Source organism: Lutjanus erythropterus, chromosome 1 (genome assembly GCF_056507025.1).
Source record: "Lutjanus erythropterus isolate fLutEry1 chromosome 1, fLutEry1.hap2, whole genome shotgun sequence".
In the NCBI taxonomy this organism is placed as follows: domain Eukaryota; kingdom Metazoa; phylum Chordata; class Actinopteri; order Lutjaniformes; family Lutjanidae; genus Lutjanus; species Lutjanus erythropterus.
The window spans coordinates 21,555,025-21,582,057 of record NC_139317.1 but is presented as its reverse complement, the minus strand read 5'-3'; the positions used below and the strand labels follow the sequence as shown (position 1 = coordinate 21,582,057).

The following is a 27,033-nucleotide window of genomic DNA, read 5'->3' as shown; positions in this document are numbered from 1 at the left end:
AACAACCTCTGTTGCTTCAATGCAGCACAGGCACCAACAACAAGCAACAAGTTTGCTGCAATCAGGCTGCAGTGGAGGAATGGGTTAGACGCAGGGCTTTTCTGTGGTCAAATGGGGCAGTTGTGAAATAACATGTCAGTAGTACTTATTAATTGCAGCTTTTTCATTATAATCTTAAGTGCAGTTTGGCTAGGTTTAGGCAACAAAAGTACTTGGTTAAATTTTGGGGGAAAAAATCACCTGGTTAGATTTAGGAAAATATCATGGTTTGTCTCTGCCATGTGGGTATAAATAGTGGCTATTTAGACTCTGAGTACAATAACATTGTTGGCTACAAACACCTAGGGGCTTGTTTCTGCCATAGCCACATTGGCTATTCCAACCCAGGTGCAAATATTCATTGGCCAAATAAGAAAATACAGACAGAGCGCAGGCTCTCTGCAGATACAGCCACCGATACACACCACATGTAGTGGGTCACAAGTGATTATTTTTACTTAAACATCATGTTTTCATAAGCAAAGGGAAAATAAGGCATGGTAGGACAGATTTATGGTCCTGTGTTCAGTTCATACAACCCGCTGTTTTAAACAGTAGTGTTGGAGCACACTATCATACACAGATTTTTATGCGAGTGTGGTGCTGTATCACTTCTATAAAACTGAATCTTAAGAAGAAATCAGAAAGGCAACTACCTACATATTGTGAAATGACTAAGAGAAATTTGTTTTTCAGCTATGCTATACACACATGCAAGCTGTTTACAGAATCACTTTACAGTTTTGTGCATGTCAGTACTAACCGGATGCATGATTCACAACTAAAGTGACTGTGAAACCATTCATAAAAACATCGGGTCTAGGGGAAATTGTCTGCAGTTTGAATTTTGTGTGAAAGTATCTGCCCAGTTTTTTCTCTCACGGTGAAACGTTGCTGAGAGGTGAAAACCAGTGAAGGGCTTATTTGCTCTAATTGTGGTTGTGTTCTGTGAGAAATCAACAGGTGACCCTCCTGCAGAGCTAAACAAACAGTGTTCTCTCTCTCTCTCTCTCTCTCTCTCTCTCTCTCTCTCTCTCTCTCTCTCATCACCTGCCCTCACATACACACCTGCCACAGCTGCAAATCCTGCTCTAAAAAACACAGCTTACTGTCATATTGTTCAGTCTTCCATTTCAAAGAAAAGACATTAACTCCCTTAAAGGAGTTGAAGAAACTGCGGTCAGAGTATAAATGGAGTTGTTTGTACTCAGTGGTATGGCATGTGACATATCAGTGAGCCAGACAGAAAGTTACAAAACTGCCTGTATCCAAAAATGGGCCGAGCATGAGCATGCCGTGTGTTGTGTTACATGCAACAAAACCTTCTAAAGTAAATGACAAACACACACGCACAAAAGCATTGCTGCAAACACTTTGTCTAACCACCTGTGGCGGTTTCTGAGAAATGCACATGAAATGGCGCCCACCACGTTCAACTCCAACTCTGCTATCATTACCACACCTTGCCTCCACATGCCCAGGGAGGACTGTCCTTATAATCCATGTTTATTCTGTTGAATTACTTCTTATGGCAACATTCCTCCTAAGTGACCTCATATCTGAGTAATCAAAGCCATGCTCGAGAAATATGTCAGATATGTGGAGGGGAGTAGGAGTTCACTCTGAGAAATGAGAGTTCTAAAAGGGTGCTTCCTGAAGGGATGAGGTTCTACCCCCCCCCTCCCCCCCCAGAACTACTGACTGGATGTTTTGCTCTTGTGCATGAATCTGCGCCGCCAAGGGCCACCGCCACCGCCGCTGCTGTTTAATATTAGCAAGCATGTGAGCAAGAGGCAACACCATGCTTACATCATTCCAGGAGCGTCTTTGGTTACTCTGTGTGAATCAAGCCTGTTTCTGATGTGCCATTATTTCTGAGATAAAAACAAACCTACAGACACGCACACACACACACAAACCACCACCCCACATGCAGTCTTCACATGGCCGATGTGAGTCATGTTTTCCCTTACTTGGAACGCTTCCTCCCGTCACATTAAACACAGTGTGTTCCACAACTTTTGTCAGATGACTCAATGTTATGTCATCCTCATGCTATTTCAGCTTGAGTCAACTGCTTGGCATTAGGGTGGCCAACAGCTCCCAGGAACCTGCCACTCTATTATTGCTGGCAACATCATCTTTTTTATACTCTGACTCCCAGAAATCCCTGCTTCAGCACTGTAGTCCATTTTTTTGCCTCAGACTCTGCTCCGCACCCTCAAGAAGATTAGCGCTGGGTATCGAATCTCAGTAGTGACAAAAAATGTGCCTGTAAAATTGAGTATCGAACACTGTAAAGTACTGAAAATGGGCATCAAGTGATTCATAGCTTCGTTTACTTATTCAGTCACATATTTCCAGAAAAAGAAAAAGAAAGACTATGAAGAAAGACTAAAAAAGAAAAACAAATTGTGACCAGAATACATGATGAAGAAGAGCATCTTGCCTGAAAAGTCTGTTGTCACAACATAGTGCTGTCTTCGTCTATTATCAACTACAGTGAGGAAGCTGCACCAAGTCTTCAGGGTCTAATCAGGAGATAAGCCTGTTGTGTCTTATTTTTCTGAACCAAATCTATTTTTTGTGGGCAATTTTCTTTGTACAGCAGCTTGCATTAAGACAACTTTAAAAAGTAATGCATTTAAAACAGGTTTTGTAGAGAGCATGTTTGTATATGTCAAAGTAAGGCATTTAAAACATTATTTTGGTATCAGTACTTAACCTCAGGTGTCATATTGAGAGACTGAAGCGTGCTCCTTAAAGTGGCTCATGTTTTATGGTCACCCACAGTCAGCCCCAATTAGGGCTGCTTACTGAACTTCAGAACCTTGATGGAATCGACCGAATCGCTTCAGTTCGGCCGAGTATCGAAAAATGTCTTGTCATTTGATACCAAACCTCGATATCTAGTGTTGACAGTTATTTATATTTCATATATAGTTTAATACTCAACAGATATTCCATCACTTTCTTCATTTTAGTCCAGTTATCAGGTTAAGAAAAGTGCTGAGAGTGAGTGACAGTTTGTCCAGCTGTGTGTCCTTTAAAGTGAGTAATTGTACTGTAATGTGTTTTATCATTTCCTTTTTGTTTGGTATCAGAAAAGTATCATTCAAGAGCCAGTATCGAAGTCAAGTATTAGTATCTGTATCAAGCATTTTACCCATTCCTCACCCAAACACACACATTCCTGCACACGGAAACAAATATTACACCACAAAAGACTCTTGTGAACATTCAAACTGTGGGAGCAACTCTGCACTGAATCACAGAGGGGGGACCAAGTCTTTGTTTTGCAAGCCACAAATAAGTCACAAGTCTTTGAAGTCATGTCCTGAAAACATGTCCCAAGTCTATGCAGGCAAGTCCCAAGTCCTAAACTTTGAGTTTTGAGTCGTGAATGAGTCATAACGTGCTCCTCACCAAAGGTAATGACACTGACAACTGAGCCTCGACTTACATTTATTTGTGCGGATCCAAATGTTGAACGAAGTTGGAAGTTGTTGCGTCTCCAGCCCGTAATTTTCTACCTGCACTTTTTGCATACTGTGATTCATTTTTGTTGAACACCTTGTTGTTTTTGTATATCAATGAAATCATCTTTGGTATTGTTTTTTTCCAACTGGAGCTCAGTAACATAACGTTAGCTCCTCGTGGTTCTCTGCTGCAACTTGATTGGATGCTGCTGGATGATGAAACAAAGTGGATCAGGGGAATCAGAATGAACATTGTTAATGTTAGTTGGAAATGAGGAGAAATTCATTGGTTTGTAGCATGCTGTACATAGTATATGATATACATTTTAATCTCTGGGTTTGGGTGAAGGTATTAGGTTTTTTCAAGTCAAGTCATGAGTCATTGGTGTTAAAGTTTAAGTTGAGTTGCACGTCATTTTTGATATTTTCTACAGGCATCAAATTTGTGACACAAGTCTGTGTCACAACTCTGCTGAATCATAGCGGGACAGTAAAAGTAAACTGTTTACAAAACTACCTCAAAAATCCTATTTTTACAGGCCTACTCACAAAAATAACTGCTTAAGTACAGGAAGTGAAGTGTCTCACCAGTAGCCTCGTATACAGGATTAAATATTTTTTGTAGTTGTGAAATTGACGGGAAAAAACTATACGAAATTGAAGCATATATCGTGGAAAAGGTGTTGAAAAAGTTGTCACTAAGCAGCAAACCAATAATTTGTTTCAAAAAGTTTCAGAGATATGAAGAGATTTCTGACATGCCATTTTATTTAGATGAGTACTTATAGGAGGCCTGGTCTAAACTGTAAAATGTGTTTTATATGTTTTATAACATGTAATAAAAGTAGTGCTGCAATAATTCTTGGTGAAAATTTCAACAAGTACTTAATATTTTTGGCAAAACACGTAACACTGAATATAATACTGTGTCAAGATTTCCACACACACACGCAGCTCCAGTGATTCAGGAAGCAGGTCATGTTTTTCCATACAAAACTAGAAGGCCCTCAGAGCAGCAGTGGAGGGACTTCCTCTGCCAAAGGGCCAAATTCCACATGATCCATGACCATTAACCCACCCAGACTGAGTCAGACCCCCCACCCCACCAGCCTCGCACAACCTCCCAACACTCGACATAGTTCTGGGGGAAAGCCTCGACTTCACAACCAGCTGTTAGGTCTTTTCCCTTGGCAGGCGACTTCTAGAAACTTCTGAAGAGGATGTAGGTCCTCCTCCTGCTGTCAACATCTCAATCTCTCGCACTTTCGTGGCAGCAGATATGCCAGCCGGCTCGGCAGAGAGAACAGCGTGAGAGGAAATTAACTGAGGGTCACGCTGAATACAAAATGCACACAAATGTTCGAGCAAGATCCCAAATCAATGCTGAAAAAAATGATACTCCTTACTGTGTACTTGCCAGATTAAATTTATGGCGAAAGCCTGATGCAGACAGCTCGATAATATCTATGAAACTGTAACAGGTAGTGTTGAACTCATTCACCCAAGAGAAATAATACGCTTTAGGTAATTCACAAATGGGCTTTTGAATTAGTCGATCATTGGCCTGGCTGTCCATTATTCTTCTACAGACTCCTGCAGCTCTATTCACGTGTAAATCCACCTTAATGTTGTGATAAAACAAGATCTCTAAAGAGCAGATATTAAGTGTGATCTAATATATACAAACGCTGACATTTTTTAGATAATTCTGCTGTTATCATTAACAGCATGTAGTGATTTTACACTACAAATGAGCAACCTCACAACTACAATATGGTGTCGTTACCTCAAGCAGGATAAATCAAGTGAAATGTCCTGTGTGTGTGTTTCATATTCGGCTTTAAATGCTGCACTGCTTCAGGTCAGTAGGGTCAGTAGGCTATGGCAAAAATCTGTGCCACAGCTATCTGATCCCTTTTTACTTGGTATGCAGTTAATGAGCTTTTTGAACCCTCATTAGACACAACTCCCCCCAACACACACACATACTCACACTCGCAAGCCTTTAACCCCCACTCTGAGACGTGTGCCAGCCCACTATTGTCTGACAGTGTGGAGACATGCAGCTGCCTGCAGTCTGGTCAGTAACACAGTGACACGAGGGGGAAACACACAAGGCAAAGGGCAAAGTTTGTCATCTCTTAGACTTCTCTACAGAGTGTGTGTGTGTGTGTGTGTGTGTATGTGCAGACTTTTGGGAAAAGGAGCCCTTGCCTAAATGACGATTATGAAAGCCTGGAAGGTCAAAGCAAGGCAGGCGAAATGTCTGCAGCGTGCTGGAATGCAACCAGGGATAGATGGGAGGTAAACTGTTTACATGCCTTTTATATGTGACACGGATGAGTTTTCAAGTGGGCAGCTATAAAAACTGATGAGGACATTGTCTCTCAGGGGGGCGTCAGTGACGTTTTATCTCTAAGCATATTTATATTAGCGTAGTTGTTTGCCTTGAGTTACTGGAAGTGCTTTGAATGAGGTTACCCAGCAGCTTGCCTCTGAACACACAAAGTTAATAATCATCTTTCAATGGACTTTTTTGTGCTGCTGCTGCCGCTGCTTGTTTTACGCTCACTCAGCCCTAACGGCTTTTCTCTCTAGTTCACATATTTCTAATGAGATCTGGAACAGTTTGGTGGCTCTCAAACATGAATTCAAAAGAATTTTTCTCCCTCTCAGTAGGGAAGACCGGGGGCAATGGTAACACAGTCAATTCTGCATGACACTTATTCTTTAAAAGTCACCAGAAACGTCTTGGCTCGTCTTTGCACTGTTTCAACAATCACCATCTCTGGTTTGGTTGAAATATACCCTTAAATCACCAAGGTAGATGGGAAAATATTCTGCCTCTACACACTGTTTCTTCCTTCTGGTTTTCTGACGTCCAACCAAACTCAATCTCATTCTTCACTCTGAGAAAGTTTCACACTTAACTTGTTTGAATAAAGAAGGCTATGTTAGCTAGCTATCTAGCTAACCTTGCTAACGATTATCTAAAGACACTATGCAAAGCAAACAGTATATACTAATAACAATATGTACCAAGCTAACTGTGAAAATTGGCCAGTACTCATTGCCTTCGTTGGTTGGGTTGCTTAGGTTTATGCATGAGGGGTGACTGATTGTGGTAAGGGTAGAGATATCAGGGTGAGCCAATCAGAGACAGAACAGGGTGGGTCATGACTTTGCCACCCCTGGGGAAAAAATGGTATCTGTATATGTGAAACAGACATGGTTCAGTGCCTAATATTTTTCGGGGGGGAGGGGGGATAAAACCAGTCCAGTCCATGGCACACCTGTGCAATAAACATACTGTTTAATTAGCATCTCTATATACCACACCTGTAGAGCCCAACTGATATCATTGCTCTGATATACCACAGCTTAATCAGTCTGGATCAATATATATTGTCTGATATATGTGGATATGAAAATGTTTCTTTTTTTCCCCACAGACACTAATTCAGACTTTTTTTTTTTTGGCAGTATTTTATTTGATTGATTTGATTGATTCTTTTCCTGAATTCAAGGTTAATATATATTGTTTTATTCTATTTGTGATGTATATATATATATAAATTATTTACTAGTATCATTAAAAATAGTTAAAGTGAAAGTTTACTGTTTCATTACCAATTTTGGATAATATATTCTTGAACTGTAAAATATCCCTCTTTCATTACATACCTTTGTCACAATTAATAACCACATTTGAGGAATCATTGCAAAAGGATGTATGCTTATGAACTGTATATATTATATAATATTCTATATTCTGTATATTATATTCTGTATATAGAATATCTGCCAAAACTTTAATACCTGAATGTTTCAGTTCCAAAAGATCAAGTATTGATCAGGCTCTACACACCTGTAAGATGGATGGACTATGTTAGCAAAGAAGTGCTCACTTACATGGAGTTTAACAAATTTGTGAAACAAAATTTGAGAGACATAAACCTTTTGTGTGCACAGAGGAAGTCTTTTAAATTTTTTACTTCAATTTGTGCAAAATTGAAGCATAAACAAAAGTGTTGGATTTACAGTTTTTGTTGAGTACAAACACACATATATTTTCCTTACATGAAAAGAAAATATAAACCACGTTACAATTGTCCCCGGTCTCCCCTTCTGTGCCACTCACTCTTGCAGAGACTAACGTGATTTCTGTGCAACTTTTCCCTCCGCACTACTTGAAGTTTGGGGCTCTGCAGGCCCCTCGCAGACTAAAACCTCAGAGCCGTGACAACTAATCGTGGACTCTAAATCCTACATACCTGACTTAGTGATAAAATAGGACAAACTCAGGAGCTCCGTAGACCCTCTCTCCTTTCTCTTTACACCAGCGGCTATAAACTGCAAAGTGGAAGTGGATCTCTCGGAAAGCGTAGCGTTAAAGTGACAGCCGTCCTTCCTCGTTTAACTCACAAAATAAAGCTCAGCCGAGAACATCTTCTGGTAAATAGTTGTAGGCCTCGGCAAAGTAGCGGAGAAGAAAACAGACCCCGGTGTCCGCTTACGGGGTTCCCGTGTCTGGCCTCCCCTCCCCACCTCCCCTCTTTCTCCCTCTCTCTCTCTCTCTGTTTTCGGATAAGCAGAGAAATCAAAGCAAGGGGGTAAAATTCAACACAAGGCTGGGGCGCACACTGACCTGAATAAACTGGATAGTCAGGGCTGATTTGCCGACACCGCCGCCTCCGACCACGACCAGCCGATACTTCTCCTGCACCGAGCCGTCCTTCCAGCCTGCCATCGAGGACACTTCGCTGCTGCGCTCGCCGCCGCCTGCCGCCGCTGCCGGAACACCAGTGAGCAGCAAACACCCACTTTTTTCCTGTAAACTGAAGAAGAGGCCCTGCAGTGGAGAGACAAGACCCGAAGGAGCAGCGGAGGAGAGCTCGAACAGGGGGCCACAAAAAAAAAAAAAAAAAAAAAAAGATGACTCGTCGGTGTAGTCCGTTTAGTGCACGGAGAGATAAGAAGAGAGGGGGTCCCGGAGCTAGTCCATACGCCTGACCGTGTTTGAGCCTCGACAACACTGCGATGTTCAGGCTGTGGAGCCGATAGTAGGAGTAATCAGCCAGGCCAGTACTAATGTCTGGCGCTAGGGGCTCTTCTACAGGCTGCCTGCCTCAACACCCCCTCCTACACACACACACACACACACACACACACACACAGTCCTAACCCACCCTGCAGCCCTGTGCTGAGACTAATATCACACACCCCTGCAGTCACATTCCTGTCCTCAAACACAGCCTGCACACGCTCACAAAAGCGGTGCCCGCTTATTTACAAGCAGTTACACAGAGCTAATAAAGGTTGCCCTGCAGCTGCCATCATAATGTAAACCTCCAGCGATACACATATATGTAACAGGGGAGACTGGGGATGGTAGGAACACTTGGTGTTTGAGCGTCAGAAAAGCCGCGTTTCCACCGCAACTTTCTGGAACTTTTAGTGCCAGGGTCTGCTTTTCGAGGAACTAAAATGATCCCTCAGCCTGATCTTGTCTGCCTAATTTTCGCAGGTCTTCAGACTGGTGGTTCCCAAACTTTCTGTCTATGAACCAATTTACAATAGGATAATCATCAGAGTGATTTTGCACAGGTTGTAGTTTCAAATGCAGTACAACAGAACTGGTTATAATATACTTGATGGTATTTTTTTGCGATCAATGTTAAACTTGTATTGTATTCTCTGTGGTGATACAAATTTGTTCATAGTCAATCACTGAATCTGTTTTGTTGCTGATTATTGACAACATACATGCATGGGAATGTAATATCAATAAAGTTAATTTGTGCATAAATTAATGTTTCTGACCATTTTTATTGTCATTTCACATCATCTTATATTATCCTGATGCTTGTTATTAAAAACAAATACATGTTAAATACTTTAGAAATGAGAATTGATTTGAGCTGAGTTTTTTTGGCCATCTAATTTTTTAATTTCCTGTCATCAGAAATACAATATAGGACATTTTAGCATACTTCATAAATAAGACAAAGTAAGTGTATTTAGGTGGAGTCAACAGCCTCTTTTTTCCCTCTCATCAGCGAAACTATACACATTTTAAAAATTTGCAGAATTTCTTCCACAGTCCTGTTTATTTGGCAACCCAAATAAAATATCCTGTGACCCACCTTATGGTCATGACCAATTCTCTAGGAATGACAGCTCGGTCCACAGTGGAAACGCAAATTGCTTTGTTCCACCCACACTGTTGTTCTGCACTGTTTGTGTGCATTCAAAGGGAGAAAAACTACGAATGCATTTCAACCGAGATATTGTAGAACCTTTATGAAGTTCTATCAGGTGTCTGTTTTAATGCATCTAACAAGTAATTTAAAAAAAAATCCTAGTTCCAGATTTTACTATTCATTCAAACACCTTTTTTAAAAATTGTTTTCACAGCAATACATTTTCACTTTTTAAACTCACATTTAAGAACTTTCTTTCTTCTTAATTTAAACTGTAATCATTTGATCATTATTTGCATGAAATGCAATATGTATATATTAATTTGTGCATCATGATGTACATGACTAAACTTTAATTGTCTGTTTTTTTGGGTTTTTTTTTTTTTTTTTTTTTTTTTTGCTGTGCATCACCCAGTCACTAGTATCTGGCCCAACAATGACAAAAAAGTCGTTTTGTAGATATTTTCGGGTATTTTAATGGTATTTAGGAGTTTGTCTTTTCCTGGATAATAATTAAAAACTGTTGATGTCTCATCCTGCACTGGGGGGCATTATTATATTTGCCTCCAGTGAAACTTACTGTTGTTAAATTTCAGCTTCATCTTAGTGGGAATGTGTGTATGATTCATTACAGTGACTTAATTTACCAGTTCCTTTTACAAAGACAAAAGGCTTTGTTATTCTAATTATCTGTATCATAAAATGCTGTTTATTTTACAAGCTACTTTGAAAAAAGTCGGGGAAAAACTTTGATTTTCTGTCACTTAGAGTGTCAGAACTGATCCAGTTCATCTGTAGTGACAGACTTTACTTCAGTGTGTACAAGCATGACTTCTATTATGTCAACATGTCAATTATATGTCATGTTATGACAAATCTCATTCCAGGATTATACTATGCAGAATACCACCACCCTGTCTGTTTTGACAGCCGTGGCGCCACCTAGTGTCAAAAGATAGGCTGGGCCTGAAAGTGTGCACTCCAGTGTTCTTCAAAGTCTTGATTTAGAGCATTTAAGTACATAAAAATTGTTTCAGACTTTAAAATTATAAGTTAATTAAATATATACAGTATTAATAGCATTGTTAAAACTTTAGACTCACTTATTATTATTGGGATTAAAGTACCAAGGACGAGCTTGTTAGCAGCTTGGAAATCTATGAAATGTAGCTGCTACAGCAGTTCTTATAATAAATTGTAGGACAGACATCTATAAAAGCATCACAGGGGCCAAATAAATACAATATTGCACGGATACCTTAGAGGATGAAATCCAGAAGTCGCTTTGACACCGGCATCGATGGAAAATATAATAAAGGCACTATAAAATCACTGTCCTACATACATAGTGCAAATCCCTATAAAATATATGAGGAATTAAGAATGTAGCAGTGATCCCTCGTTGAGGAGAAGACTTTCTGCCTATATGATAGCTTGCCAAAAGCAGAAATTATTACAAAAACACAGGGTGCAAATACTCAGATCTTAGGTTATGGAGTTTAGCTGTGACTGTGATAATTATAGGATAATATCTAGCCTAAATCTAAAGAGGCTGTACACCGACTGCACACAGTAGCTTGGCGATGACAGTGCTGCCAGATAGCCAACTGTTTATTTTCACAGCTGACGCTCTGACCTCAAAGCCACCTTTCAGCCTTTATCTAACCCCCTGGAGAGACAGATTTCACAGATATTGTAAATGTATGACCGGAGGTTGTGACCCTTTAATCTGGCACATTCCCAGAAATGTCCCTTTACTCATGAATTATAAACAGGAGGGCAAGTGGAATATGTAGGCCTGTGCCAACACTAATCCATCTCCATCTCATTATCGCAACGACAGTAAAAACTTGCAGATGGCTTTAAGAGTACCACTGAAATCACAGCTATAAATCATCCCGGGTTAAAAGAAATCATGTCCCTGCCCGAGATATGTACGTATTTCAGAGTCTACATGATGTCAGTGTCAATTCTGGGGTGCTGACAGAAGAAAATCCAATCACTTTCACACTGTGTAAGATATCACAAGAGGCGTCTGAGGAATTCTAATTAGAGCCCAGAGATGAGAATCTGGACACAGCAGGAGCTGCAGTCCAGACAGGAGTCTCTGAACTTTAGAACATAGTGACTATTCTCTTTGAAATCACTTTATTAAACATCAACAATCATGCCAAGTGCATTGTTCAACTTTCCGTGAGAAGGCACTCAGAAACAATGGCTCTTCATAAAGTCGTGTAAAGTATTTTTTGTATTGTTCTGTATGTTTACCTTATTAATAACTTAATTCGTTTAGGTGGAGACTTCAAATAAACCCTCTGGATCTTTTTTGCCACTCCCTGCTCTGTGTATCATTTAATGGGTGGTAGATCAAGTATTTGGTTTGGTGATATTTTTAAAGTGGGCAGAAACACCCTCACATGTGTCTCTAGCTTCCTTTTTTATTAGGGCACACTTTAGGGTGTGTCACCTTAAAGCAACACTGTACTTTAATGGTAAGGAATGAAAACAGAGTTGTTTAAAATTAGAATTAAAATAAATACAAATGGAAAACATTCAATTGCCTCTCCAGTTTAAATTTTTACCATTTGAAATGGAAAAAGATTAAAAATTAATTATTTATATGTTTGTTTGTTTAGATGTTACCTTCAGGAAACATTGTACCATTGTGGAGCAGCCTATAGGAATTAATGTGTTAAGGAGTGTGAGCACATTTCAGCAAATTTAACATCAACAATCTATCAAACCAAATTATTTTAACCCTCCTCAAGACAAGACCATATATCACATTTCAGTGTTTGATCATTTGTGTTATGTTTAAATGGCTGTTTTCTGTTGTGTTACCTGACATTCAGGATGTTGCCACCATTTGTTGTGTGGCTGTCATCTTTGTCTCACTCATTTAGTTAGTTAAAATGAAATAAAATATTTATCAATGCATTTCACATATATTAGCTGAACAGTGTATAAACTAAAATACACAAAAACAGTGGGAATCCATAATGATAAGGCGTTACTTCGAGGCATTTACACTGTTACATTTACTGTTAATTTTCCATTAACTATTAAATAAAGTATATTTAACGATTAGAAAACAAACTTAACTCGTATAATAATATGAATCAAATTTTTTCAGATTATAAAATGACAGCCCATTTTTGTGGAGAGAGAATGGAACTAAAACATGTGAGGAAGGCTGCTTAAAAAAAAAAAAAAAAAAAAAAAAAAAAAAAAGGGATTCAACATGACCTCCAGAGTCACGTGACAAATGAAAACACTATTAGCTTCCTCAGGGCCCAGCTGCTTTTTAAAGTATTGCACCATATTTGAGGATGTATTGTGTGAGTGTCAACGGTCAAAAATGGGTGTTACCAAGCGGCAAGACCATAGAGAGTTAAAACTGTCTTTTTAAAATGTCTAATGACATGATTAACTGTTTCAAACTTCGCTATTTTCTTAAAAAAAAAATCTCATGATACACATGAATCAATTAAAACATTTAAAAGTAATTTAAGCAGAAATTACTAGAAATTAATAATAAATATGTTCCAAAGCTACGGCAGATTTTCATCTAAACTTCACAATATACTGAAGCAAAAAATCAGTAAAGTTGACAAACAACAGCCCACATTGATGTATTTATTTCAAAACTCAAATTGTGTGAACCGAAATAATTATAAAGTGGAAAGTGACTCAGTGAATACAGCATGGAGCTAAATTTTCTTGTTATTTTAATACATATGTTTATTGAAAATTAAACAGGACAGGGAAAGAACATTACTGAGCTGTAGTTTTCAGACAGAGGTGATGTGTAAAAAAAAAAAAAAAAAAAAGAAAAGAAAAAGCACTGAAGCAACTGACCATAGAGTTCTTAATTTGCTGTGATGATGAAAAGGCTTTAAGACGGCCGGCGATACGAGAGAACATCAGGCGACTTTTAAAAAGTCAAGAGAGATCAGCTGGATCAGAGTCGTCTCAGACATTTGTCTTTTTCTGGGAGAGGTTGATCTTGTCACCGAGGCTCAAAGCCATCCCCTGTGAAACGAAGGACGGAGGATTTATTTTAACAGACTTGATGCATACTGGTAAGAACATTAAGCTTTACTGCAACATCACATGTAAGGGGTTGTTCTATACATTTACTTTACTTTTCCATTCACTTTAATTCTCTCAATAAATTCAATGTTATCTTTCCAAAAATGAATTTATTGCTTTGGAGCGAATAAACTCAACCAAGCCTTTACTTCTCAGATGTATGAGGGTTCATGGTGCAGCAGCTGTGACCCACCTGACTTTTGGCTCTGATGCGTATGTGTCCGTTGACAGGTGCCTCAGGCCCCAGGTGGATGGGCTTCTCGATGCTGACATTAGCCAGGGCGTCTTCTCCAAAGATAGAACGAGCGTAAAGGTTGGCAGCCATGAAGCCGCAGAAGCCAGAGAGAGCCTGGTTTGGAAGACAAAAAGAGTTAAGAAGACTGCAAAACAACCACAACAACACAGCGCTGACACGCTTCATCTAATGGGATGGGCTTGGTGATGATTTACTCTAGGTTACATACATACAGTCATCACAGGAGAAGATACAGACCAGGCTTACTCAAGGTCCAGATTTGGAAAAAGGAAGGTGCCACAGGGACAGACATTTACATTTGCCATGTCTGACCTGTTAAATTAAGAATTTAAACATGTAAAATGAGGCTCCTTTTTTTCTCCTCCTCATTAGTTTTCATAATTGGAAGACAAGTGATGTACAAAAATACAGGAAAAAAAACAAAGCACCTTTATAATAATAAAGTAGTTGCATTTTGATTTTTTTTTTTTCTCAGTTCGGTTAATTCAGTTTGACTCCTATATTCCCTCAGCTTAAACAGCCCGAGTTAAAACTTTTGAAAGTGTGTCTGTGCTTAACAACAGACATAACCAATGACTCGCAAATTCAAATAAAATCACAATGATATAGTTTTTTTCATATTTATAAATGATCAAGGAGCTGGTGGTTGAGGTTGATAAAGGGACGGATTCGTCCCACGGCCACCAACTACAGACAGTTCTGGTGAGAGTACTACAAAGGCCACTTAGGTGTTTTCCCAACATGCAGCAGCACAATATGTTTTATGCAGCATTCACATGGATTCAGGCAGATGGTAGATGGACAACACCTTCTGGATGAAACGGGAAAAACAAACAAACAGTCCAATGGAGTGGCAGGACGGCAAAACGAAACACACGACAACATGTAGCTATAATCATGTTGTATCATTCACAAAGAATATAAAAATATATATTACATACAATTATTTTGTGTCTTTTACTGTATGTAATTATTTTTTTGCAAACTTAAAATTGATGTTACATGTTGTTGTGCTTGTCCAGATCACCCATGTTGTCTCCTTGTGTGATGGAGCTATGAAACATCCAGCTGTAAATTATGTCACGCAGGATGGAAAAAGTTTAAATATTTTAACTTTGGATGGCAATGCTGTCTACTGTTACCCGTACTGTCTGCCAGCATAATCTAATTTTATCATCATGCTCTCATCCACTAAGCTGATATCCAATTTGATGTCTGTTGTCTGCCTGAATCCATGTGAATGCAGCATTAATCTCATTTACTTTCTTTGCTCTGCTGTCTCATACAAACCTTCTCAGGAGTCAGACACTTCATGTTGGTGGACTTGAGGATATGCTGGAGGTAATCGTTCAGATCAGTGATGTTGGTGTTCACTGTCACCTACAACGAAGAGAAGACATCTTCAAAGTTCAATTCTTTCAACATCCCAAAATACTGTTACTGATTTGCTGGATGTAAATCTATGTGTTCTTTGAAAAAGAACAAAAGATGAATCTTATAAAGGTTACTGAATCATGGTGCCAAACAATGTAACTTTTGGAAAATCTGAGGAAACTGGCCACAGGGTAGATGCAAAGCTCACCTTGTTTTCCCACTCAAACTCTGCCCACATCTGTCTGAATTCTGCGTCGGTGCAGGAGGCTGGCTGGATGTAGTCCATGATGTCGATGTGGATGTCACTGAGGACGACGCAGTTTCTGTCGCTAGCAGCTCCCGACACATCGTACACTAGGAAGAACAAAATCAAACATCCCCATAAATAAGAAAACATATTCTGCTTACAGAGACCAAAACAAAAACAACAAAAGTTAAATTATGATGGTAAACGGACTTACCGATGTTGCCAAAAATAATGCCATTCTCAGTAGAAGCCACCTTGACATTTGCCTTGATGTTAGCAAAATCATGGGGAGCCAGAGTCAGAGGCGAAGGCTTTTCAACCAACTTAAGATCACCTGTAGGGTGGAAACATTTATGTAGATAAAAACCAGAATCTCTGGAGAAGAGAACCTGTACACGTTTTGTCTAGTGAGTTGGAAAATAAACTAACCCAAAGTGGCGAGCTCAAGGGTGCAGTTCTGGAGAGTATCGCTGGTCTGGTTGACCACCAGCACGTCCAACACAATGTCATACTGGTTGACATGAACGTAGGCTTCAGCATACACTGGATCTGAGAAGCCTGTCAGCTGGGTCACCTGGAGTGGACAAAAATTACATTACATTTAATTATAATACAACAATTTCCAAACAATAATTAATTAAGGGATGTTTTTTTTGCCATTCGGGGATTTTACAGGAATGACAAGGACTTCAGCATCAGTGCAGCAGTTCAGTTGGAGGACAAAGAAAAGAACTTGTATAAACAAAATATATTACCTATAATATATTAAATAAATTACATGAAATAGGTCAGATTCCACAACTAAATAGTAGATTATCTGTAAACTTCAAACACATACAAACAGGAACAACTTTTCTACTGTGTAATCCAAAAAAAAAAGCAACATCCTCTAAGGCAAATCCGACAGTCAGGTCTTTAAATATTTATGCGTTATAATTGCAACAAGGATTTGGGCACATTTTCAAATGTTTTTGAAACAGAAAAATCCATTTGATCTCCTCGCAGAGGTATTATTTACAGCCTAAATCAGTCTCCCACAGTAGCATTTTTCTCAGTTCTCTTGCACGGTAAGATTTCTGCAGGGCTTGCAGTTTACCTTGTTGAGTTTTGAAGCAAGGGGATCAGCAGCCTCCTTCCTCTGAGTGTTGCCCATGGCAGCCAACAGACTGAGCTGGAACTGGTCCTCCTTAGAAGTCATTTCGTTTTTGGCTGTTAGCTGCATGAAGGAGATTGGGTCGTCTGCCTGCACCGTTACGTTACGTTTCTCAGACTCTTTCTGTGGTCAGAATAAGAAAGACGTTGTTATTTGGATAATCCAGGCAACAGTCTGCCCCATAAAACAATCAACACACAAAAATGTGTTGACTCCCTCTACTCATGATGACGCTCCAGCTGTCAGGAGGTTAAATATTGAGTCCAGCCCTCTGAGTCGACAGTCGTTACCTTCTGTGACAGCTTCTCTTCCTCCAGTCTGACAGTCAGCATATGTGACAGGGATTTGCGGCACTCCTTGTTGAAAATGTCATTCATAAGCGGTGAGCACTCTGACAGGACCTTGAGGCACAGCGAGATGCGGTCCACATCATCATCTGTAATTGGCTTCTTAGGCAGGGAGGATTTGCCCAGGTGCAGCACAGTGACCATGATCAGCATGGCCTCTGCGACGAAGGACTGCGAGGAACAGCAAGACAGCAGGGATTAGAGACAAACAGGCAGCTGGTTTAATGATTTTTACAAATGCGTTGCCTTTCAGTGACAACTTACATTCTGTTTCTTTTTGTCTTGAACAATAGCAACGTAGCGCAAAGCCACTTTAGTCAGCGTGGTGGCCAGAGAAGCTGCCACATAGAAGTCTCCGTCCATCAGGAAGCCTCTGAGTGGAGGTCTGGATGAACAAAATCAGTATTTAGTGAGTGGGAAGAGAATATTACAGGAAAATAACAATATACATCCCATAAGTGCCATTTACTACCTGTCCTCTTCTTTCTTCGAAGGCCTGGAGGAGCTGAGGGCACTCTGTGTCACGTAGGTGCCCATCTCTGTCACCAGCTTCTGAGCTGGAGCTGCACTCACTTCATCCTCTGGCTTCACCTCTCCTGTCTCTTTCTTTATCTCATTCTCTACAATCGGGATCTGTCCAAACAAGAGACAGACGTCAGAAATGTGTCACAGTTTCAATTAAGTTTGGACTTTCAGCTGTTAAACTAAATTCTCACAATAATGGACAAACGTACCTCTCCCAAGGACCTGCGTACTTCTGTCATCACACTCTGGATGTCTTCCTTGGTGCTGCAGTATTCTCCCAAGATCCACAGCGCCCCTCTGTAGATCCTGAAACATAACAAAAATCATCAATATTCACTGTGCAAAACACTCCTGTATTGATACACTGTGCAGCCTTAATGACAAAACTCAGTCAAGTCTCTGAAACAGCTGACAAACACGACAATAGAGAGAAGGGCTGACACCTTGTGGCTGTTTGGTTGATTGATTCACTCTTATCAGTCAGTAGTGTTACATTCATAAGGAGAGAAGCACTTTTTAATCAGTTATTGTCTGAGGTGGGACACATGCAGACCAGTTGTATTTTATTTTTTAGTCAGAGGCTATTTGCTGGACATTTACTCAGCTCTAAACCAACTGACATCATGTCAAAGTACCAGTGTCAATCGCTTCAGCGGCCCCCAGCCTCAGATGACAAAACAGCTGAGTACTAAAACTTAAGAGTTGCTCCTTTTGTACATTTTATATCTTCCTGATTTTCTATATTTGTCAAAATTAAGTAGGCTAACCCAAATGTGGAGAGAAACAAAAACCAAGACACTGCATTATATTCCCCTCCATGTGCTTATGAAGTCTTACTTGACGGTTTTGATGGCGTGAAAGACTTCCAGCATCTTCTCGATGACGAGGGGCCTCAAGTTGTCAAATCTCTGAATGGCCTCTCGTACAAACTCCAGCACATCAGCAGCAGCTGCCTCATTAGTGTCACTTAGGAACTCCATCAGCTGTAAATCATGTCAACACACAGAGAGGTCTTAGCATATTCTAATTATATGCCCATAAAGCACCATTTAGGGAGTCTCTCAAAAAGCTTCTTTTTGGTGTTCTTAAATAAAAGGAAACTCACCACAGGTATGACGTTGGCCGCCATGTCAGGGAAGCGAACACTGCAGGAGTGGAGAGTGCGCACCAACAGCTGCCTGTACTTATCGGTGTCTTCATGTTCTGTCACGTTGTTTGTCTTGATCACCTCTTTCTTCAAAACAATCACCAGCTGGAAAACACACAGATGTCACTATATTTGCAGGATATTCCCTTCTTTGTTTGTTTCCATGCTTGGACAAGAAGACAACAACAAGAACGTGGATAAGCTGTGCGTGCTGCTGACCTCTTCAACATTGCGAGATGAAACAAGGTCGAGTGCCAGCTGCAGGGTTTTCTTTCTGACTTCCAGGTCAGGGGTGCTGAGGACACGCAGGATGTCCATCACAAGATCCTGGATAAAAAAACATAACCACAGGATTGATAGAAAGTAGCTGCAGTAACCTGGTTCTGTCTCATAATAACAGGGCTGCAACTAATGATTATTTTCATTATCGATTATATATCCATTACATGATTTTCAACAGTTAATCAATTAATTCATTTAGTCTATAAAATCCTTCTTTTGCAATTCCAACTCTCCAAAACCCAAAGACTCTTCAAATTCTTACATGTAAGAAGATGGAACCTGCAAACATTTGACATTTTTGCTTGAGAAATTAAGTTAAATTATTAGCAATTAACTTTCTTTAAATAAACTAATTGATTAATAGACTAGTCATAGCAGCTGTATCTAATACAAGAACAACTTTTTCCAAATTCTGATATCTTTTTCTGCTGGTTTTGGCTCTATAACCTAGAGTAAATAAAACTTAATTCTGTATGTTGTCATATACATTTTGCTCTGGTCTTACATTGAGCTATAATCTTGAACAAAAAGACAAGACACTACTAATAACTATTAATGGGTAAGAGGTTTTTTTTGGAGGGCTTACATTTGGATTTATCTTATTTTAAACAAGGGATGTTTTGGGATGGAGGGTAATGGTCTTTGCGGTTAGTGAGTTAAGAAAGAGAGAGACCTGAAAATGCTCCCGTTTAAAGGATGTTTATTTACTGCTGTCCAAAGTTTCTGACTGAAGCAGTCTGAGGAAAAGCTTTGCGTTTAAAATGTCACGCAGCAGTAAATAAACATCATTTAAACAGGTGCAGGCACAACATTTATTTGTTAAATGCAGAAAAACTTAACCACAGCCATAATTCAACGTACCTGGAGAACACGCTCATGAGTGGGATGTTCTTTCAGTTCAATCAGACGATCAAGAACAATCAGCTTCACATTGTTGTCGCTCTCCTTGATAATCAAATCGATGTAGCACTGGGCAGCAGCCTGGAGTCCAACAAAGCATGCAACGCATTATAGACTGTACTAGCCCTAAGACAGCACTGCTGTTGGGTCAACTGTAATATAACATCAGTAGACATACACAGGATCACTGACAAAACATTGATGATGTACCTTAATGGCAGTGGGAGCACTGGAGAGGGTTACGAGAGTGCCGGCAGCCTCATACTTCACAGCTGGACTGGAGGACTGCAGGAGGTTGTAGATGCAGCGGATAAACCGGGCACGCTCAGAGGGGTTAGCATGACAAACCTAACAGACACAACAAAAACAACAAGAAGTCAAATATTAAAAAAACTCTTCTGGTTGGAGGTTGTTGTGCCACAAAGCTTCAATCAGACAAATAAATGACTCACTTTGTAAATCAGCTCCACAATGACAAGCTGGAGAATGTCGCCAAAAGTGTGAACCTGGTCAATACACGTGCTGAGGTAATCCAAAGCTCGATCCTGTAAGGTATGAATGTGAATGACATGATGTAAGTAAGGTCTTTGAGATAGACGCTTGTAAGTCTAGTGGCCCACAACAGTAGAAACTGTGAGAGAGGGCCAAGGTGCTACTGACCTGATCTGCGTGAATCAGCATCATGAAAGCGTTTCTCTTACAGCTGGCATCTTTCTCGTTGACAAGAAAATCATGGATCAGCTCTGGAGCATCAGGGATGAGATGTTCAAAGTTCCTGAAATTAACAGACATCATCACTTCCTTGTCGTCCACTAATTAAATAAGTACAATGTATGTATGTGAAAAGGCAAGTGAATGTAAATCGTTGAACAGTTTGTACCTGTAGATGGTGTAAATGGCCAGGACAGCATTGCGGCGCACATAACTGTGGCGGTGCTCCAGGCACGCCCGGATGGCCGGCATGAGAGGCTCAAGCAGCTCGGACTCCTTCAGCTTGCACAGGAAACGCAGAGTGGAGCCACGGATGAACTCGTTGGGATGCTGCAGGTCCTGAAATGGAAAGAAAGAATTTATATGAGGATTACTGAAAGATTTTTAAAAATATTTAAAATAAAATTAAACCAAACCAACATATTCTGACAAAGCTATTATTCAATGATTGGGATGTGACAATATATTGAATATTGCAATTTAAAAAATGTCTCTATACCAGACTGTGACCATGTTTACCACATTACATAGCTAATTGTTTTATTTTATTGTTTATATTTTATTTTATAAAAGGGCTGCTAATGACTGCTGCATTGTCTTCTTTAATTAACAGATTGTGCCCGGGACAATTCATGCCATTTTTATGCTCACACTTAGGTCATGGCTGGCTATATTTATAAAAGAAAAAAAGCAAAACCACTTTAACACAAAAATACTTCTGACTGTGATAATTTTGGTCACTCTAATTGTGATATGAAATTTTCACACTGTTTCTAGAAGTGTATCTTATTTTGTTTTCACACTGTCACTGTTATAACTATTCTGTTCCCTGCTGTTACACATGGTGTATAACAATTTAAAAAACACACTATTTAAAAACTGACAAATTGAGGTGATGAATCAGTGTCAGTTAGCTCACCTTCCTGTAGGCGTCACAGACCAGGATCATCTCCTGGAGCAGCTTGCCATCTGGGGTAGTTTTGGGAACAATTTCCCAGAAAACCAGCAGCAGTTTCTTAATAGTATGGTCTTGGAGTGGCAGAACGAAGCGGATGATAGTCATCAGCAGTCCTGGTAACTTCTCACCGTTCAGGATCATGATGATGACCTTCTTCAAGGCTTCAGTTTTTGCCTTGATCTCCCCCTTTTCTGTAGAAAAATAATGATTTTTATTACTACTTTGAAAGCAATCAGCAAAGTCTCAAGCATGCATTGTGATTTTTCTTTTGATGAGTAATTCCAGTTACCACCATTGTGGTTGTGAGTTGGAGAGAGAGGTTTTAGAACTAAATATCTACCCTTTGCATTTTTTTTTGTTGAGGTAAGTGAGGAAATCTGTTTGGTAAAAAAAGGTTTTGAAGTTAAGATTAAGATCAGTTACCTAGATCAGCTTTTAAGCTGACTTCAGAAGGGGGCTCTGAATCAGATGTAACATTGATCAGAGTGTAACAAACGTTCTCTGCAGCTGTCATTTTGCTGCTGGATTTTTATCCACTCAGAAGAATCCCAATGAATGTCGCTCACTGGATGATACCTGTGGCAAACAGAAAAACAATAGATTAAGTAAATGGTGGAGAAAACATTTACACAGACATAGAACTGCAGCAAATAACTATGAAGATGTTCACATAGAATGAACAGAATCTGCATTAACACATGTTGACATGCAGGGACAAAATAAATTAACTGTGCAGCATCATGTGCATACAACAGAACACACCACTGCAGGGTCATATTTCATTTCCTTTGCAACAGTTGAAGAAGGCACGGCAAGCTGTTAAAAAATAGGACCAAGAAACTCTTCTTATGAGATATTTAAAACCTAGAACAGCTATCATACAATCAATCACAGGGCTTACTTTTACTGGAAAACTGTCAACAACAGAGCTAATTGAGTCTACAAAGCAAGATTTACCAAATATGACCACTCCTCATTTACTGGAATTAAACTGCTGGGAGCACATGGACTCATTGTTAAGAGCGAAGGTGTCTCCAGATCTTTTCATAGTCACTTCAAACAAATCCAGATAAATTGGAAACTCTAAGTCGTTGTGAATGTTCTGTTGGTGTTTTCTCTGCCACAGACTTGCAACCTGCCCTGGGAGACTCTGCCTCTGTCTCAATGCATGCTGGGATATGCTTCAGCCCCATAACCTTGGCCAGAAAAAGTATTGGTAGAGGGGAACTATAAAATGTTGTGATGCCATTACACACCAGCTACTGTAACAGTAGGGTAGGTTGTTCTTTAAATAAAGGTGTAAGTGTTAACACTTGAGAAAATATATTCTTGACTACAACCATGTAGGCATGTGTTTTTGTGTGACATTTTTTGCATAAAACAGAATCATCTGAACAGGAAATTTAACCAAAGTGTTAAGTTAAAAAATGAGAAATTTAAAACTAACTTGAATTTAGAGGACGGGTTCATAAATTTTCAAGTCTGTCTTAAAACAATAGTTAGATGGCTCTATGTACTTTGAAACAGGTTTTGTTTGCTGTAATCATCACTCCTGTTCATATGGCTAGTTACCGATCCATTCTGAACATGCTTCCTTTGGAAATAATGGAGAGGTCTCTATAAAAATATATATTTATAAGTTTATTTTGAGCAATATGAGGCATCAGTAGACAGTAGAGTTACTCAGATGAAGTGAGTATCTTCCAAAGTTAGTCTCTTTATTTCAGACTTTTCCTCAGATAGGGTTTTCGTGTGTAACGGTGGTGGAGGAATAGTAACATTCAGAGTGGATTTTAAAAAGCATGTAGGTCTAACTCTGGAAGACACTCACTTACGCCAAACTTTAGATAAATTCTGGAGGTTTTTTTTTACTGTTAACTTTGTTTCACATCCCCGACACTGGAGGTGCATCTGAAATGATCTCTTAATGGTCGGTATGAACAAGAGGCATGATTACACCAAGCACCTGCTTCATTACACATATGCTTCACTATACATATACTACTGTTTTAAACAGACTTACATTTTTCCAAATTTTGATTAGGCTCATGTTTACCAATTTGCAAACAGCCCAACCTAACCTAATTAGCCATTTTTAGTAATGCATACCACATTGCTTTGATACCACTGGATCAACTATAAAATATTTTGTATCATGAATACCAAGTGAATACAACTAGACAAGCAAGCAATTTAAATGACCTATATGTTTGATGTATATAATATTACTTTATGTTTGTTGTACTTTTGCTCACAAAACTCATATGTTGGATTATTCCTGCAATTATGTTGCATCAGACACAAATAATAATAATAATAATAATAATAATAACAATAATAATAATAATAATAACAAAGGCCTGGTCAGCCAGGTTATCACTTTAATGTTAAACTGTCTTGTCAACATTTAAGATGTTACCATCAATTGCTTGTCAAAATATTGATATTCAATTAATCATCTAAGTATTTTTTCAGACAAAATGGCAGAAAATGTTGTTTTTTGACTCTCAAATCGAGAGATTGCCTTGTTTTCTGTTAATTATCACATTAAACTAAATATCTTTTGCTTTTAGTGTGACAAATCAAGACAATTAAAGATATCCCCTTGCACTCCACAAAATTGAAATGAACATTCTATTTTCAATTTATGACTTTTTATAGATGTTGCAGCCCTTGATTAAATATGATTATTAACTTTACTTGTTATTCTTATCTAAAACTGCTGGCAAAACAATTAATACATGGGCAAGTACAAATTTACTACGGGCAAGTAGATTTCTGGCCCACTTCCCTGACCTGAGAAAAACACTATTAATGTGGAACCCTGCACTGTATACTGCACACTTGTATTCAAACTACAAAAAAGCAAGCTTACAGAGACTTCAAGTAGCTTATAATGATGCCATGAGAATATAAGTTAAGAGACCAAGATGATGCAGTGTATAAGTAAAAGTAAAAGTAAAGTGTTTTTGTCTGTAGGTCAGGAGTCAATACTTTCAATTAGGGCTACACAATTAATTGCGATATTCAAATGGCAGAAACTAAATCTGTGATGAAAGGAAAATGCCAAAATGACAATGACAAAATAACATGATAATGAAGTACTGTAGTGCTGCGCAGATAGACTGCCCTACAAATCTTGTTCTCCAGCTGTAAGAAAACATAATTGTTTGGTACAGACCCCAAGAAATGTCACTATTATTTTGATGATAATAATTTATGAGATGATCATTTCCAGTAGTTCTGAACCATATCGCAATCACAACCAAAATTATTTTATGTTGTTTTTACGATTTTCTTTTAAAACATATCTTGCAGCCCTACTCATAATGATACCACGAGAAGGTTATTAAAAGACGTGGTTGGTGCAGTGCAAATAAATTATTTGCTTTTGCAGGAGTGAACACTTGCCAAACCTCTCTGAGAAATTAGATGTAGTTATGTTCCGGCCTTTTGACTGAACATGACATAATCTGGACTTTATCAAACATAAGGTTTATTACTACAGGTTACTCCAACTCTAGTTAAGAGTTGGTTAGTTTTGGTTTGTAAGGCATTAAAATATATATTATTCTCGTTAAAATAATTACACTCTCTTGTATTTAATGTATGTATTCCTTGTGCTGTCTTATCTTTTATCTGGACTTTAAGTTTGTGACAGTTTGAATTGATTTGTGATACGCATCGTTAACACTGCAGCTAACGAATTACTATAGCGTTAAAGACGTTAGCTGCATTAGCGCCAACAGTTATGCAAAAACACCTCAACAAAACGCCATGATCGGTTATTATCGACTATTCAAGCGGTCATATTAAGTTAAAATATATTACCAGTGGTTAACTAGCGAACGTTAGCTAACGCCAATTTAGCTTCTGTCCAGGCTAGCAATGAAATGGAGGACAGTAACGTTAGCTAGCTGTCTTTAACAGTCACCACGGGTCAGAAAAGAAAACATCACTCATATTGGTTAAAACTAATTAACATAACCTACCTAATTACACGACTATTATTCTCCGAAGTGGCCTTCGATATCCAGTTTTGGATATTTACATGAGTAAAAATCCACAGAGGCTGCCTTTGGCGAGCTGTCTCTTCGGCTCTCTCTCCACCACTTCCTAATGACGTGGAAGATTACTTGCTGAGCCACATCACTGCTACGGTGCTCCGGAAGGCTCAAACCGCGAACACGAAAATCACAGGAGGATCTATCCTATTCAGAAAACAGAGATAAAAACACCTATTATAGTTATATTAGGAACTGTAAACTTATTTAATGATCTAACACTGCAGGTTTGTGCGTATTTCAGGATTTCATCATTTCATCCTGTTGTCTGATAAGCTGGAAACTGATTGTTTTTGAAGAGTTTTCCACAATAAGGAAACATTAAGTAAATTCTACAAAGCATTGGGAATTAAAGAACACTTTCTGACTTCAGTGTCCTTTCATATAATGAATAATTGATAGTGATCATTGCAGCAATTATGTATTTATAGTCATATTTTGAGAGAGAGAGAAAATATGCATTCCTAAATACTGATACTACTAAATACAGCTAAGAATTTTTCTGTTTATGAGCATTTTTCTTTTCACATCTTTATGCACTTGGTTAGACAATGTAAACATCTGTTTCCCCTACCAAAAAAAAGCCCTGCTGAACTGAAAAACAAAATAGAAACTCCCTCTCTCTCACCCACATACATATCACTGAACTACAATTACTCTTGTGTTTCAACAACAGATTTTAATGGTAATGCAGCTCCCTCCAGTGGAAGCTTAGTCTCATGACATGAGAAATTCATGAACGCACAGAAACTTGAATGAACTGCAGTCTTTGAATATCTGAAATCTTGCATTCACTCATCATCATCTTTGACTCTTTTCTCACCAATATACAGCAGTGCAACAGCCCCTGAGTATAAATATAACTGGAATAATTTGTTTTTCTGGGGAAATGGAAAATGGAAAGTGATTTTTTTATGCTAAACCTGACAAACCTGCAGGGCACGAAGGAGAAAGGCTTGCATAGTTCAGATCAAAAAGTTGCCCTAAAAAGAGAGATTAAACTATCTTGGAGTGTTACAGTGTGCAGACCTTTCTCCTTTGTCCCCTGCAGTAATATTTTGTCTTGTCCCAAAACCTGATAAAACTACACAGATACACTCTTTAGACAAATTATAACACAAAAGGTTAATAGGATAGGTTTCAAGTTATTTTATCATTTTATTATTCACACCAAAACCAACAATTAGTATATTCAGTAGTGCTGTCTGTATAACTACACTGGCCATGTTTGTCATAATGAGAAAATATGCCATCCA

The 27,033-nt window shown here is 38.9% G+C and overlaps 2 protein-coding genes across 2 annotated transcripts in view; both read right to left on the bottom strand.

The window, feature by feature from the left end:
* The window catches only part of rras2 (RAS related 2), a 42,011-nt gene extending 32,955 nt beyond the window's left edge, over positions 1-9,056 (bottom strand). The window contains exon 1 of the mRNA XM_084716724.1: positions 8,167-9,056. Coding sequence (XP_084572850.1) covers positions 8,167-8,268 — 102 coding nt within the window. The 5' untranslated portion in view covers positions 8,269-9,056. The remainder of the gene's footprint in view (positions 1-8,166) is intronic.
* A 4,287-nt stretch (positions 9,057-13,343) lies between these two features.
* Positions 13,344-25,860, bottom strand: copb1 (COPI coat complex subunit beta 1). The gene is made up of 22 exons (XM_084716782.1): positions 25,706-25,860; positions 22,137-22,289; positions 21,675-21,904; positions 20,925-21,094; positions 20,705-20,819; positions 20,497-20,589; positions 20,255-20,392; positions 20,006-20,125; positions 19,082-19,189; positions 18,821-18,967; positions 18,553-18,698; positions 17,925-18,021; positions 17,663-17,823; positions 17,455-17,575; positions 17,134-17,361; positions 16,787-16,966; positions 16,120-16,264; positions 15,905-16,024; positions 15,652-15,797; positions 15,360-15,449; positions 14,007-14,162; positions 13,344-13,753 (listed from the first exon to the last, which is right to left on the bottom strand). Exons 2-22 carry the CDS (start codon positions 22,225-22,227, stop codon positions 13,694-13,696), a joined length of 2,862 nt encoding a protein of 953 aa, XP_084572908.1. The 5' UTR covers positions 22,228-22,289; positions 25,706-25,860; the 3' UTR covers positions 13,344-13,693.
* Positions 25,861-27,033: the final 1,173 nt, after the last annotated feature.

Bases quoted from the DNA above. Each gene is read 5' to 3' on its own strand.
- copb1 (XM_084716782.1), bottom strand. From the start codon at position 22,227: ATGACAGCTGCAGAGAACGTTTGTTACACTCTGATCAATGTTACATCT. The intron at 18,699-18,820 runs GTGAGTTTCCTT...CATGATTTACAG, and splicing joins CGGCCAACGTCATACCTGTG to CTGATGGAGTTCCTAAGTGA. The intron at 15,450-15,651 runs GTGAGCTTTGCA...TCTTCGTTGTAG, and splicing joins AGTTTGAGTGGGAAAACAAG to GTGACAGTGAACACCAACAT.